A 14,233-nucleotide genomic window follows, 5' to 3' on the forward strand; every position below is an offset into this window, starting at 1 on the left:
GGGTCTTAATTTTGTGTACAATTTATATACTTACTGCTGTAATTATGAAGGAAAACCTTATTTTGCTTGACCTGCTAACTTTCTCCAGCAGATTGTTTGTCGCCTGTTTTCCTAACCCTTGATTCAAATAAATCTCTGTACATCTAAAGTGGCTAAATGCTGGGTGCCCTTTACATGCTCACTGGTCAGAAACACAGAATTATGTGACTGGGAAAAAGGAATGAAGTTTTATTTAGGATGTATTATTAAACTGACAGCTTTGGATATTGTCACGAACCAGCAACAAAAGAAACACACTGAGCATGATTTAGTGTTAAAAACTATTTTATTAATCACTACTTATGGTAATACGTAAAATAAAAGTAAAAAAAAAATGTTAGTATGTTAGAATTCAAAAATGTTAAACCTCGAACGTTAACCCCAAACTAAACTCGTCGTGTGTGTGTGTGACAAAGTCCAAAACTCCCAGTTCCTGAATGGTTCTTAAAGTTCAGTTCCGCAAGCCATAAGGTGAAACATGAGCAAGGGCTTCTTCAACAACCACCGTTGTCTGAAGATAAGATGTAGATGTAGAAAAACAGAGAGAGAGAGTACATACGAAATCCAAATGTTCCACGATGGAACCCAAACGACACTTCAGTGTTTACTCGGTAGTGACTTCCTCACCCCGAAAAGCATCCGAACCGTGGTCGTCCACACACAAATACCTGTTTCCTTCTACAGGTCAGCAACAAAGTGAACTCCACCGGATTACTTCCAACTTCCATACATGGATTTCAGTGGCAAACACAGTTATTGTTTCTCATCCATCGATAGAGAAAACAAGCAGGCTGGTGTCTCTCTCCCTTCTCTCTCTCTTTTCTTCTTCTTCTTCTTCAACAACGTCATTACGTCCTTTATCTTCTATTGACGTAAGCACGCCCCACACACACATACACCCACACTCTCTATCTTAAAGGGACTTTCACTGAGTCCATAACACCTCCCACCTAAAAAAAAAATTTTCCCAAGAAAATTTTAACCGCGCATAGAGTTAGTAATGTTAATAATTATCACGCTATACAACTACAGACTATCAGATTAGTACAGATACATGTTTCCCATTTAACATCGGGAAAGACAATCAGCAATCACATTATCTTTGCCTTTAATGTGAGTTATCATGAGATCAAACTCTTGCAAAATTAAACTCCAGTTTAACAGCCTTCTGTTCTTGTTTTTGACTCGGCTCAGAAACACCAATGGGTTATGATCTGTATATACAGTCAATGGTTTCTGAGCGGTGCAAACATATACACTGAAATGTTGCAAGGCTAAAACAAGTGACCAGTAATTCTTTCTCTATGGTGAATAATTCTTTTGATGCTCATTAAATTTCTTTGAAAAGTAAGCTACAGGATGGTCAATATCATCAAGGTCACCCTTCTGTAACAACACAGCTCCTGCAGCTTCATCACTGGCATCTACTGCTAATGAAAATGGCTTTTCAAAGTCAGGTGTTCTGAGCACAGGATGGTAGCATAAAATGGCTTTCAGCTTCTCAAATGCTTTCTTTTCCACATAATGGCCAGCTATCAGTCTCTGAATATCTGCCTTTCTCATAGACTGCTTTACTTCTGTAAGGTTTAGCCTTGTAGCAATCTTTATCAAATCATCCTTTTTTGCCACCTCCAATCCCTTTTGGGTTGGTGACTCCAAAAATGCCTTAATATCCATTGCTGCTGGTTTCCACACACACAAGCCAATTAAAAAGAATTTGGATTGAATCCCGAACAAATCTTGTCAATCTGGGGTACAATCCCAGACGACACTCGTTAACCTTGGGAACTATCCCGGACGAGCCCCCAATTTTGTCACGAACCAGCAACAAAAGAAACACACTGAGCATGATTTAGTGTTAAAAACTATTTTATTAATCACTACTTATGGTAATACGTAAAATAAAAGTAAAAAAAAAATGTTAGTATGTTAGAATTCAAAAATGTTAAAATTCAAAAATGTTAAACCTCGAACGTTAACCCCAAACTAAACTCGTCGTGTGTGTGTGTGACAAAGTCCAAAACTCCCAGTTCCTGAATGGTTCTTAAAGTTCAGTTCCGCAAGCCATAAGGTGAAACATGAGCAAGGGCTTCTTCAACAACCACCGTTGTCTGAAGATAAGATGTAGATGTAGAAAAACAGAGAGAGAGAGTACATACGAAATCCAAATGTTCCACGATGGAACCCAAACGACACTTCAGTGTTTACTCGGTAGTGACTTCCTCACCCCGAAAAGCATCCGAACCGTGGTCGTCCACACACAACTACCTGTTTCCTTCTACAGGTCAGCAACAAAGTGAACTCCACCGGATTACTTCCAACTTCCATACATGGATTTCAGTGGCAAACACAGTTATTGTTTCTCATCCATCGATAGAGAAAACAAGCAGGCTGGTGTCTCTCTCCCTTCTCTCTCTCTTTTCTTCTTCTTCTTCTTCAACAACGTCATTACGTCCTTTATCTTCTATTGACGTAAGCACGCCCCACACACACATACACCCACACTCTCTATCTTAAAGGGACTTTCACTGAGTCCATAACAATATGAACTTACTTTGTTGTTGGGGTAAATCAATAAATGGCAGAAATTGGACAATGTGTCCAATCAATGAAAGAGGAAAGGCAGGAGTGTGGGATAGTACGTGAATGGATATAGGGCAGACCAGGTAACTGATCAGATCACAGAGCTCAGGCTGAAAGGAGTTTTCCTAACTGTAGCCCTTCCTTAACCTTGTCTTCACGCTCTTAATCCAACAGATCTGGCAAAGGCTTTGTTTTCGCGTTCATTTTTTAGATACATGCATTGTTGAAAAAGCTAACATTTATTACCCATCTCTAATTATCTGTGAGAATGTGGTGGTTCACCTTCTTGAATTGTTGCAGTCCTCTGAAGGTACTCCTATAATGTTCATCGGTAGAAGTTCCAGGATTTAGAAAAAGTGACATTGAAGAAATGCTGATACATGTCCAAGTTAGGATGATGTCTGACTTGAAGAACCTAGGATTGTTGTATTCCCATGTGCCTGCTACCGTTGTCCACCTTGATGGCAGAGGTCTTGGGTTGGAAGATGCTGGTACAGTTTATAAACTGTATCAAAGGTACAAACTGTAGCTGAATGCAATGCCGATGGATGGACTGAATGTTTAGGAGGGTGGACAGAGTGCAAATCAAGCTGCTTTATCCTGAATGATGTCAAGTTCCTGAGCACTGTTGGAGCTATACTCATCCAGGCAAGTATACAATAACACTTCTGACATGCCTTGTAGATGGTGAAAGAGCTTTGAGTCTAACTCATTGCAGAATACCACAGCTCTGATTACTCTTATAGTTTTTTTTATGTGGGTGGTCCAGTTGAATTTCTGGCCAATGGTGACCTCCAGGGAGGGGATTCAATGGTGGTAATTCCATTCAATGTAAAGAGTAGGTGACTAGATACCCTTTCCTGCTGTAAATGGTCACTGGCTGCTGCTTTCATGGCACAAATGTTATTTGTCACTTATCAGCCTGTGCCTGATATTATTCAAGTCTTGCTGCATGTAGGTGCAAACTGCTCCTTCTGAGGAGTTGCACATGGAATTGAACATTTTTCAATCATCAGAAAATATTCCCACTTCTGACCTTATGAACAAGTAGCTGAAGATGGTTGGGCCTAGGATACCATCCTGGGGAACTCCTGCTATGATGATCTAGGGCTGGGAGGGTTGACCTCTTACAGCCACAACCATCCTTCTTTGAGCAAGGTATGACACCAACTGCTGAATGTTTTCTCCTTGATTCCAGCGACTTCAACTTTCATCAGGGCTCTTTGATGCAATGCTCAGTTAAATGCTGTCTGATCTCTGGAATTCAGCTGTTTGGTCAAGGCTTGAGGCAAAGCTGTGGGGGGTTCTGGAGCGGAATGGCAACAATTTTTCATATTCAAAGGCTTACCATTGTTGGATGGTAACGTCTTAACTATGGTATTTATGCCGCTTGATAGTTCCATCAATAACTCATTTTATCACTTTACCTACGACTGAGAGGAAAACCATTTGGGTGGTAATTAGCAATGTAGGATGTGTTTTGATATTTGTAAACAAGCATATCTGGAGAATTTTTCATGTTGTATGATAGACACCAGTTTTGTAACTGTTATGGAAAAGCTTGATAGCATTGATCGCCATTTCCTGATATCAGATTGAGTGAACTGAATTGGCTGAGAACTGGGTTCTGTGAATGGTAGGAACCTCAGAAGGAAGAGATGGATCCACGTTCTGGTGGAACGTGATTGTGAATGCTGCAGCCTCTTCTTTAGCGTCAGCATTCAGAGACCTGCCATAGTTGGGGATGGTTCTTGGAGCCTCCCCCTCCTTTAGTGATTTAATCGCCTGCTACCATTACCAATTAGACGTCGCAGGACTACGAAGCATTGATCTGATCTGCTGGTTGTCGGATGACTCAGCTCTCTCTACTACATGCTCTTTTTGCCATTTAACATACAAGTAGTCCAGCAAAAGGAGTCCAAAAGTAGCCACTGGGTGACTAGCATTATTCCCTCATATCTGCTCATAATTCTGGTCAGGACCTTAGGTAAACGTGCGAGACCCGACCATGAGAGACGCGATCACAAAAGGTAACATTCAGTACCCTTCAGTCAGTCACAGAGTTAAAGAGATACAGCACAGAATCATGCCTTTTGGGCCTCCAAGTCCATGCCAAGTCCACCCATTTTTACACTAATCCTATCTTAACATTTTATTCTCCCCACATTCCATCAACTCCCCCCAGGTCCTACCACTTATCTACACCTTGGGGCAATTTACAGTGGCTAATTAACCTACTAATCTGCACATTTTTGGGGAGGAGGAGGAAACCAGAGCACCCCGAGGAAACCCACACCTTCACAAAGAGAACATGTAAATTCCACACAGACAGCACCAGAAGTCAGGCTTCAACCCTGGTTGCTGGATCTAAAAGGCAGTGGCTCTATTTGCTGTGCCAGTGCTGCTTGGGCCACTTTGGAGGATCGCCATCCCTTCAATGCCCAGTTATGTAGAATTCTACAAATCCTGACGCACACTCAGTAGACCTCCTTTTCATTTTTATTCTCTTGCCCACAATCAATTATTAAGGCATTCCCTACTAGGCCACCTATGTCAAGAAACAACTCCATTCAGCACAAAATTCAGCAAGAACAGACAGACCATTCCTCGTTACATACAGGAAAATTCCAAAGAGTATACAATGTCACCAATGAACAAAGCAAACAACCCCGCAACAAAATTTCACGATCCCTTCTCATGCTGTCGGTGAGGTTGACCTTCGCAGGTGTGTTAATGGTGCGTTCAGCTGTTGGAGGTCAAGACAAAACACAGACAAGTGTGACATTCCAAAATCACAGGGCAATTATTTATGTCACAATTTGCTTGCTCTGTTTACTACCAGCAGTCATTAGGATACAGTGCATTTAAACCCATACACCAAGATGGTGTGGGGCCTGCATCTGAAATTGAAACCTTAGATGGTCAGTGTAAAAATAAAGGGGCTCTGCTGCTCTGATAGTAAGCTCCAAAAATGTTGCTTGGGAATTCAATGCAGCCCAAGGGGAGAGCTGGAATGACATTAATCCAGTGGTCTGGGCACTTCAAAATATAACCAACCAGCATTTCTGAGCTTGAGTTCACACTGCCCAGCCTTTGCCTCCCAGAGTGGTGCTCAGGACGCCAGTCACAAAGTTTGTAGCATGGTGGGCATGGGCATTTAAACAGTGGGGAGGGGAGATTGGAAAGGCACAAGGTCAGGGCAAGGATCAGGAGGTGAGGCAGCAAAGTCATCAAAAGGTAGAGGTGGTTAAGAGAGATTGTGATGGCACTTTGTGGGCTGGGGAGAGAGCAAAATTTAGCATGGAGAATGACGTCATCACTTGTATCTCTGATTTGGACATCATGTCAGGGTTGCAAGGGTGACTCACAAATTGGAAGTACCCAGCTAAATTTCATAACGGATGCAATCTGACCCAAAAAAATTCAGTGCCAGGTGATCCACACCAAAGCTACTCCAACAGCATCTCCAAAACCTGCAACCTCCATCACCAATAGAACAAGGACAACTGGTACATGGGAAGACCACCTTTTAAACAGAAAACAGTTGTTCAAACCGTTCAGTCTGGTTTAATTCAAACCAGTACTAGCCCAGAGACAGTTGCTTTCTCAAGTTAACATTCATCATAATTGAAACAGCGCTTATGATTAAAATACTCACAAAAGCACATCCTTCCTCATCCGAGTCAGGCTGAGACAAGTCTGATTCACTTCTTGATTTAGTCAGTTTATAGGTAGAATTCGACTGCACGGAATGGGTTTCTGCTGTCAAGCTTTCACTCCTAGAACAAAGAAGTCTGGGTATCATAGAAGTTCTTCACAAGCATCCCATTAGATACATACTACATTATTGCTGTAGCTAGAACACATTTGTAATATCAATTCAACACTGAAACAGTTTAGGATAATGCACAAATCAGATACAACTAAGATAAAGTTAACTCTTACTTAACTGACTCAAAACAGAATTCAAATCATTTGTAATAGGTATTGTTTTGGGATCAAAGAATCCAAAGTTCAATAAGATGCTGTTCTAGAGATTCTCACTGTTATTTAGTTTTAATATAGATTAAAAAGTACTATTAAGATGTAGGCACATTATTTCAGCTATATTAGTACTTTGGATACTTTCTGACACTGAATAGAAATGGTGATAAATTATGCAGAGGCTTCAGCTAGATATACATTAGCCCAGTAAACCTTTCTGACTGAGCCCAGAGTGAGAAGACTAGTCTAAGTCACAAAAGTCAAGCAATGCACACTGGATTAAATTGTGCAGCACAACCACAAATTTTACAATGCAAAACATATAAATGACTTTGAACAGGCGGAAAACTGGCTCAACATGCCAAAATCCCTTCACTAAAAGCTCTAGTTTTTCACTTTCTACAATAAATTAATAGGTACATTATGCCTAGGATATAGCTTTGAACGCCTTTGCCCATTTGTTTCCATGGTAAGTGTCTCTCTTTCATCAATACAAATAATATTTTTTTAATATCTTGACATCGAAGACCAACTCACTTCTACTGGTATTCTTGAAATTTTGCAAAATAAACTGACAAATAGTCAAAGCAATCTGAAAAGCAAGACTTGAAGATTACACAAAACTTCCCAATCTCCTCATTCAATATTCAACTCTTCAATTTCACAATGTTGTGGCTAGAAACCAAATGTTCTTTTTCTAGACCAAAAATATACTTGGCAAAAATTGGAAAAAAAAATCTATAAATTCTCATGAATACCAGAAGGTTTCTGCATTAGAATTTTCAAATTCTATGTCATTGTGTCCTTATCCAAAGAGCTTTGTTAGAATCAGCAAGGAAAAAAAATGCACCCTTATAAAGGTACCATGTTATTACAGTAGCATGAAGTTCCATCATATTACATCTAACTTGCTGTAATTGCATATTGCTCTGAAAGGAAACAAGATTCACCAGCATCAAACTTGGACACGGATTTAAATTAATAGAGGCAATGAGTTTCACTCTTTGACAGAGACAATAAACTAGTTGTGGGTCTATAACAATCTGACAACATTCAATGCTCATTTTGCAAATAAACTACAACTTCTCAGTTTGCTGTGGTGGAATTTGGTGCCACGATCTTAGAAAGCTACTTCAGTTCCATAACATCTCCACTAAGCACTGCTGTAGTTGATATGAATTGTTCACTTCCGGGATGTTTAAGTGCAGAATCTTTCAGTCCTGCTAATATAACATTTACTCAATGGGCATCTCATCCAGTTGAACTTTGGAGTCTACGCCTGAAACATTATGCAGAATCAAATTTCACACAACTTTGAAGTGCTAAAATACTAGGAAGCTTGACAGAGCTACCAGATTTCTTTGGTACCTCTTACCACTGGTCCTGCTTTATGTCCACCCAAACAAAACAACATCATTGTAAGGCACTAAAAAAAAAATTGGAAAAAAAGTCAAGTATTTTTGTTTTTTAGTGACATCACAAATGGAGATTTGGCTTCACACAGAGGGGTTACCATCTCTTCACAGGCTCCCTATAAAGTAACAGGTCCAATGGCATAAATGCATGTTGGATTAAATAAACATACTGCAGTGGAGGGATTAAATAGAAAAAAAATCACTTGCTTTCTAGAGTGCATGATGTAAAACTCCAAGTGCAATTCATAACGAATGTGCAAAATAATAGTAACTTTCAGTCACCAAAAGCCAAATGTACGTCAATTACTTTTTTCTATCAGATTTACATTCAAGAAACTGTTTTATGTTATTTTGTTAAAAAAAGTTGCTAACCTAGTCATAAAACCAAGTCCTTCAGTAACTCCAGAAACACAATGTCCTTTCAGCCCTTCGTCCTTTTGGTGCAACTCTTGTATGGCTGGGGTGACTCCCAGAATTAACAGTGCACAGCGATGAATAACAGAGTTGCATGCTGCTGTGTAATGGTCCTGCCCTTCTGCAAGTCCAGTGCTGACTCGCCGCTCTTCTCTCAGCTGAGACGGTGGATCATCTAGCCGGACAACTGGTCCACTGCCAATTCCAGGTGTGCTGCTCATCCTCTCTCGGTCACGACTACGAGCAACTTCACGGGCTGATAGGAAACATTGAAAGATTTCTGTAACATGCAACACAAAACACAAACAAACACAACAATCATTAAAAGCTAGCAGAAGCATAGCTAAAAATGACTTGAAATTTCTGGTGGCATGAACAAAATAGTACAAATGAGCAAAAGGCAAATAATGGGAATTACTTTCTATTTGTTGCAGAACAAGCTGTATAACCATTTAAGTATATTGTGGGAAAATGTTTATGCAGAATGTAGAACTACCGGGACTCAAGGATAAAGGCTTTATAATGAGCATAGATTCTTCTATCACACTCAACGTTACTCACCCAGTTATGCAAAATATTTAATATGTTAAAATTACCACTGTGATAATTTGTTATTTGAGAGTAACATTACTTTAATTTTGACCTGTAACAATACCCCTTGCTTTTAAAAAAACAGCAGTGTTGAAACTTTAAAATACTGCCTAATCAGCAAGATCTAATTTAGAAAGCCTGCATCATTAAAATCTATTGGTCCATGTACAAATTTAATCCGGAATAATTGGAAGTAGCAAAGTACATCAGTAATTAAAATTCTCATCCTTATTTTCAAATCCACGGCCTCATACCCCTCTATTTTTCCATAATCCATAAACGTCCAAATCATCTGCAAGTCTACTTTCTTCAACATCCTTGACATTTTGCCATTATCTGCCATACTTTCAGTTGCCAAAGCACTGTTCTGGAATTTTATCCCAAAGGCTCTCTAACTCTTTGACTAAACTTTCAATCACCTGCTCCAATATTGGTGTCAAATTTTGTTTGTTAGCACTTCTGGAAATAATGTTTTATATAAATTATTGCTGATTGAAAAAAATGAAGACAATTTCCATCATTTCTATTAACTGATGAGCTAGTGCAAGACAAAAGACAAAACACTTCCTCCACACCTGACTTAAGGGTAGCACCTCCATCTCACATATAAACATGTTCCACTCATGAAAATGGGAAACCTTTATTCAAAGCTCAAAACTGAAAAGGGTAACTAACAGAATACTAGCCAAAACCTAAAGATAAGTAGGCCTCACTACATGGATGATCCATCTGTTTCAAGAATAAAACCAAGCTTATAAGACAAGTAATCATTTTATTAAAATTACTTTCACACACTTAAATAGTGCCAGTTGGTGTAGCCACCATCAGTGAAGATTTTCTGCATTGATTAGATTAGATTCAAACAGTAGTGCTTTATGAAGTTTACTCCAAGTAATAGCTATTTTCAATTGGATCATCTAAAGATTAATCCATTCACATCTACCTGGCTAAGCCTGAAAGTTTGCTACTGGTCACCTTCCTTCTTGCTGTGTTTGATATTAGCCTTTGACTACAGTTGTCGGGAATTAAATAATTCAGTGCAATAAACATACAATGACTGAGTTTTAATGTACAATTTCCAGCCAGCAAGTTGGAATTTCTTTTTCTACTACTAGTGATGAATCAATCAAGTATTCAAATATGAGGTAAGACTAGGTATAATACAATTAATTAATTATTCATGCAAGGGATAAATCAGTGAGTGCCTACCACACAGATTGCCACAGCATAACAATAATACATGCAACTATGGTGCAAGTCAGCAATGGCAATGCTTAAATCAGACTCAAGAATAAATTCCAGGGAATATTTTCTTACTTCCGGCAGTCATGACCTCTTGTTCCCTTTCTTCCTCTTCCTCCTCTTGTCCCTGATGCTCATCTTCCCGATCTCTATCTGCTTGTTCTTCCATTTCAGCTTCTTCATCAATTGTACGAGTGAAAGAGTGTTCTTGAAGATCAGTATCTGTTGTCTCTTTATTCTCTGACAACTTGAAAGAGGAAGAACAGAAGTATTTGCTTACTTTTGTATAACTTTTATTATTTTCAAAATCAACATTTTTATTTAAAATATTTTTATATCATGCAAAGATTTATTTAATAGACTTAGCTGGAAGCTTTTCTTTTATGCAATAAATTTAAGACAGAGTTAAATGGAGCCAATCAGAAAAGCATGGTGGAAAGTCTTCTGACACGTAAAAACCACAAAAGAAACAGATTTCACATAACACTGGCTTATCATCTTGTAAGAATTTTCAAATACGAAGGTGCCACTGAACAGAAACCAAGTTCTTGATAACTTCCATTAGACCAAGCAAGGTAGGTCTGTTTAAATGAATATGGGAGGTGAGTGAGAAAGGGCTAAGGGGGGGAGCAGACATATTAAAAATAATTGGAGAAGCTGAAAGTTTCGATGAAATGAAATGGTAAGAAAATGCTATGAAGGAGAAACTATCCACTAGGTGGTTAAATGAAAATATTGTTACCAAAGGAGGCGGTAATTGATAAATGAATGAGAAAAACAGGGAGCGAGAATTAAGAGGTATATACAAAGATACAAATCTATTCTGAAGCATCAAGGGCAGAGGCATTAATAAACAGAGGAATACTGTAACACTTTATTCTGCATTCTGTTATTGTTTTCACAAGAGATTCTGCAGATGCTGGAACCTGGAGCAACACACACAAAATGCTGGAGGAACTCAGCAGGTCAGGCAGCATGTATGGAGGGAAATAAACAGTCGATGTTTCGGGTCTAGCTCACGATTCTGGCTCCTGCCTCTTCCTTTCCAGTCCTGATGAAGGGTCTCAACCCAAAACATCAACTGTTTATTTCCCTCCATAGATGCTGCCTGACCTGCTAAGTTCCTCCAGCATTCTGTGTGTATTGCTTGTTATTGTTTTACCATGTACTACCTCAATGCACTGTGTAATGAATTGATCTGTATGGACAGTATGCAAGACAAGTTTTTCACTGTACCTCGGTACATGTGACAATAACAAACCAATTTAATCAGATCAGTTGTACGTTTTGAGGTTGGACAAGACTATAAACTTACTGTTACATTTTCAAGAGGAGAAAAGATTGGAAGCATTTTCAGTCAACAATTCTGTCACATTATGGAATGTCTAGAAAAATATTATGAAATAGCAGCAGAAATGACAATTCTGTATGTTTATTATAGCACACTGTACAGCAAGGATGAAATCAAGATAAAGATCAACATATAGTTTAAGGATACAAAAGGGCAATATTAGTAGATGATTTTAACGTATACCAATTAAAGGGTGATTGATGTGGCCAAAATGGGATCATTGTTAGAATACATCAAGGAATGCTCCCTAACTCAGTATACCGAGTGCAAAAGAATCATTGCTGTATTTTTGAAGCATTAGCATTGAACAGTACAGCATAGTGCAGGCCCTTCAGCCCACTATGCTGTGCCAACCTATATAAACCTACTCCATGATCAACCTAACCCACAAAGCCCAAACCCCTCCATGTGCCTATCTAAGGGTCTTTTAAATGTTCCTATTGTATCAACCTCTACCACCACCCCCAGCAGTGCATTCCAGGCACCCACCACTCTCTCTGTAAGAAAAAACCTACCTGACATCTCCCCTAAACTTTCCTCCATTCACCTTAAATGGATGCCCTCTGGTATTGACCACTGCTGCCCTGGGAAAAAGGTGGTGACTGGCTACTCTATGCCCCTCATAATCTTATACACCTCTGTCAAGTCACCTCTTATCCTCTGTTGCTCCAAAGAGGACCGAGCACAATACTCCAAGTGTGGTCTAACCAGAGTTTTATAGAGCTGCAACATTACTTCATGGCTCTTGAACTCAGTCCCCTGACTAATGAAGGCCAGCACACCATATGCCTTCTTAACCACCTTATCAACTTGTGCAGCAACTTTGAGGGATCTATGGACTTGGGACCCCAAGATCCCTCTGTTGCTCCACACTACTAAGAATCCAGCCAATAACCTTGTACTCTGCCTTCAAGTTCGATTTTCCAAAGTGTATCACTTCATACTTTTCTGGATTGAACTCCATCTGCCACTTCTCCACCTGATTCTACATCCTGTCTATATCCTGTTGTAATTTACAACAACCCTCTACGTTATCCATAACACCTCTAACCTTCGTGTCATCTGCAGACTTACTAACCTAGCCCTCCACTTCCTCATCCAAGTCATTAATAAAAATCATAAAGAGCAGGGGTCCCAGAACAGATCCCTGCGGAACACTAGTCACTGATCTCCAGGTCCAATACTTCCCTTCTACAACTACCCTTTTCTGTGGGCAAGCCAATTACAAATCCACGCAGCCAACTCTCCATGGATCCCATGCCTCATGACTTTCTGGATGAGCCTACCATGGGGAACCTTGTCAAATCCATATACACCACATCCACCGCTATACCTTCAGTGATTTGTTTTGTCACCTCCTCAGCAAACTCAATTAGGTTTGTAAGGCATGACCTGCCCCTCACAAAGCCATGCTGACTATCCTTCTTCAAATGCTCATAAATCCTGTCCCTAAGAATCCTCTCCAATAGTTTGCCCACCACTGATGCAAGACTCACTGGTCTATAATTCCCATGATTATCCCCATTACATTTCTTGAACAACAGAACAACATTTGCCATCCGCCAATCCTCTAGTACCACTCCTGTGGCCAGAGAGAAGGCAAAGACCACCATCTACGCCCCAGCAATCTCTTTCTTCCCGTAGTAACCTGGGGTATATCCCATCCGGCTCCTGGGACTTATCTATCCTAATGTTTTTTTTAGGAGCTCCAACACTACCCCTTTCTTAACCTTGACATACTCCAGCACATTAGCCTGTTCTACACTGACCTCACATTTGTCAAAGTCCCTCTCCCTGGTGAACATTGAAGCAAAGTATTCATTAAGGACCTCCCCTACCTCCTCTTGCCTCCAGGCACATGTTTCCCCCTTTATCCCTGAGCGGTCCTACCCTCACTCTAGTCATCCTCCTGTTCTTCACATAAGTGTAGAACGCCTTGGGGTTTTCCTTAATCCTACTCGCCAAGGCCTTCTCATGTCCCCTTCTAGCTCTCCTAAGTCCCTTCTTAAGCTCCTTCCTGGCTACCTTATAATTCTCAAGAGCCCTGTCTGATTTTTGTTTCCTAAACCTTAAATATGCTTCTTTCTTACTCTTGACTAAATGCTCCGCCTCTCGTCAACCATGGTTCCTTCACCCTACCATCCTTTCTTACCACCTGTCTCAGTGGGACAAACCTATCCAGAACCCCATGCAAGTGGTCCCTAAACAACCTCCATATTTCTGCTGTGCATTTCCCTGAGAACATCTGTTCCCCATTTACACTCCCAAGCTCTTGCCTAATACCATTGTAATTAGCCCTCCCCTAATTAAAAACTTTCCCATATCATCTGCTCCCATCCTTGTCCATGGCTTTAGGGTTGGGTCAGGGAGTTGTGGTCACCATCTCTGAAATGCTTGCCCACTGAGAGGTCTGTCACCTGACTAGTTTCATTGCCTCATACTAGATCCAGTATGGCCTCTCCTCTAGTCAGCCTGTCCACATACTGTGTCAGGAATCCTCCCTGTACACACCTAACAAATTCTGCCCCACCTAAACTTTTTGCACCAAGGAGGTGCCAATCAATATTAGGGAAGTTGAAGTCACCCATGACAACAACCCTATTATTTTTACACC

At 40.1% G+C, this 14,233-nt stretch overlaps 1 protein-coding gene across 19 annotated transcripts in view; it reads right to left on the reverse strand.

Annotated features, from left to right (window-relative positions):
* The window catches only part of herc1 (HECT and RLD domain containing E3 ubiquitin protein ligase family member 1), a 278,704-nt gene that overhangs the window by 130,191 nt on the left and 134,280 nt on the right, over nucleotides 1-14,233 (reverse strand). For 18 of the 19 annotated variants that reach the window (XM_052042323.1, XM_052042328.1, XM_052042322.1 and 15 more), the window contains exons 22-24: nucleotides 10,344-10,515; nucleotides 8,394-8,715; nucleotides 6,281-6,401 (exon numbers count right to left, since the gene is read on the reverse strand). In XM_052042323.1, coding sequence (XP_051898283.1) covers nucleotides 6,281-6,401; nucleotides 8,394-8,715; nucleotides 10,344-10,515 — 615 coding nt within the window. The remainder of the gene's footprint in view (nucleotides 1-6,280; nucleotides 6,402-8,393; nucleotides 8,716-10,343; nucleotides 10,516-14,233) is intronic. The other variant, XM_052042337.1, reaches the window with a different exon arrangement.

This window comes from Pristis pectinata, chromosome 32, assembly GCF_009764475.1.
Source record: "Pristis pectinata isolate sPriPec2 chromosome 32, sPriPec2.1.pri, whole genome shotgun sequence".
NCBI classification, from domain to species: Eukaryota; Metazoa; Chordata; class Chondrichthyes; order Rhinopristiformes; family Pristidae; genus Pristis; species Pristis pectinata.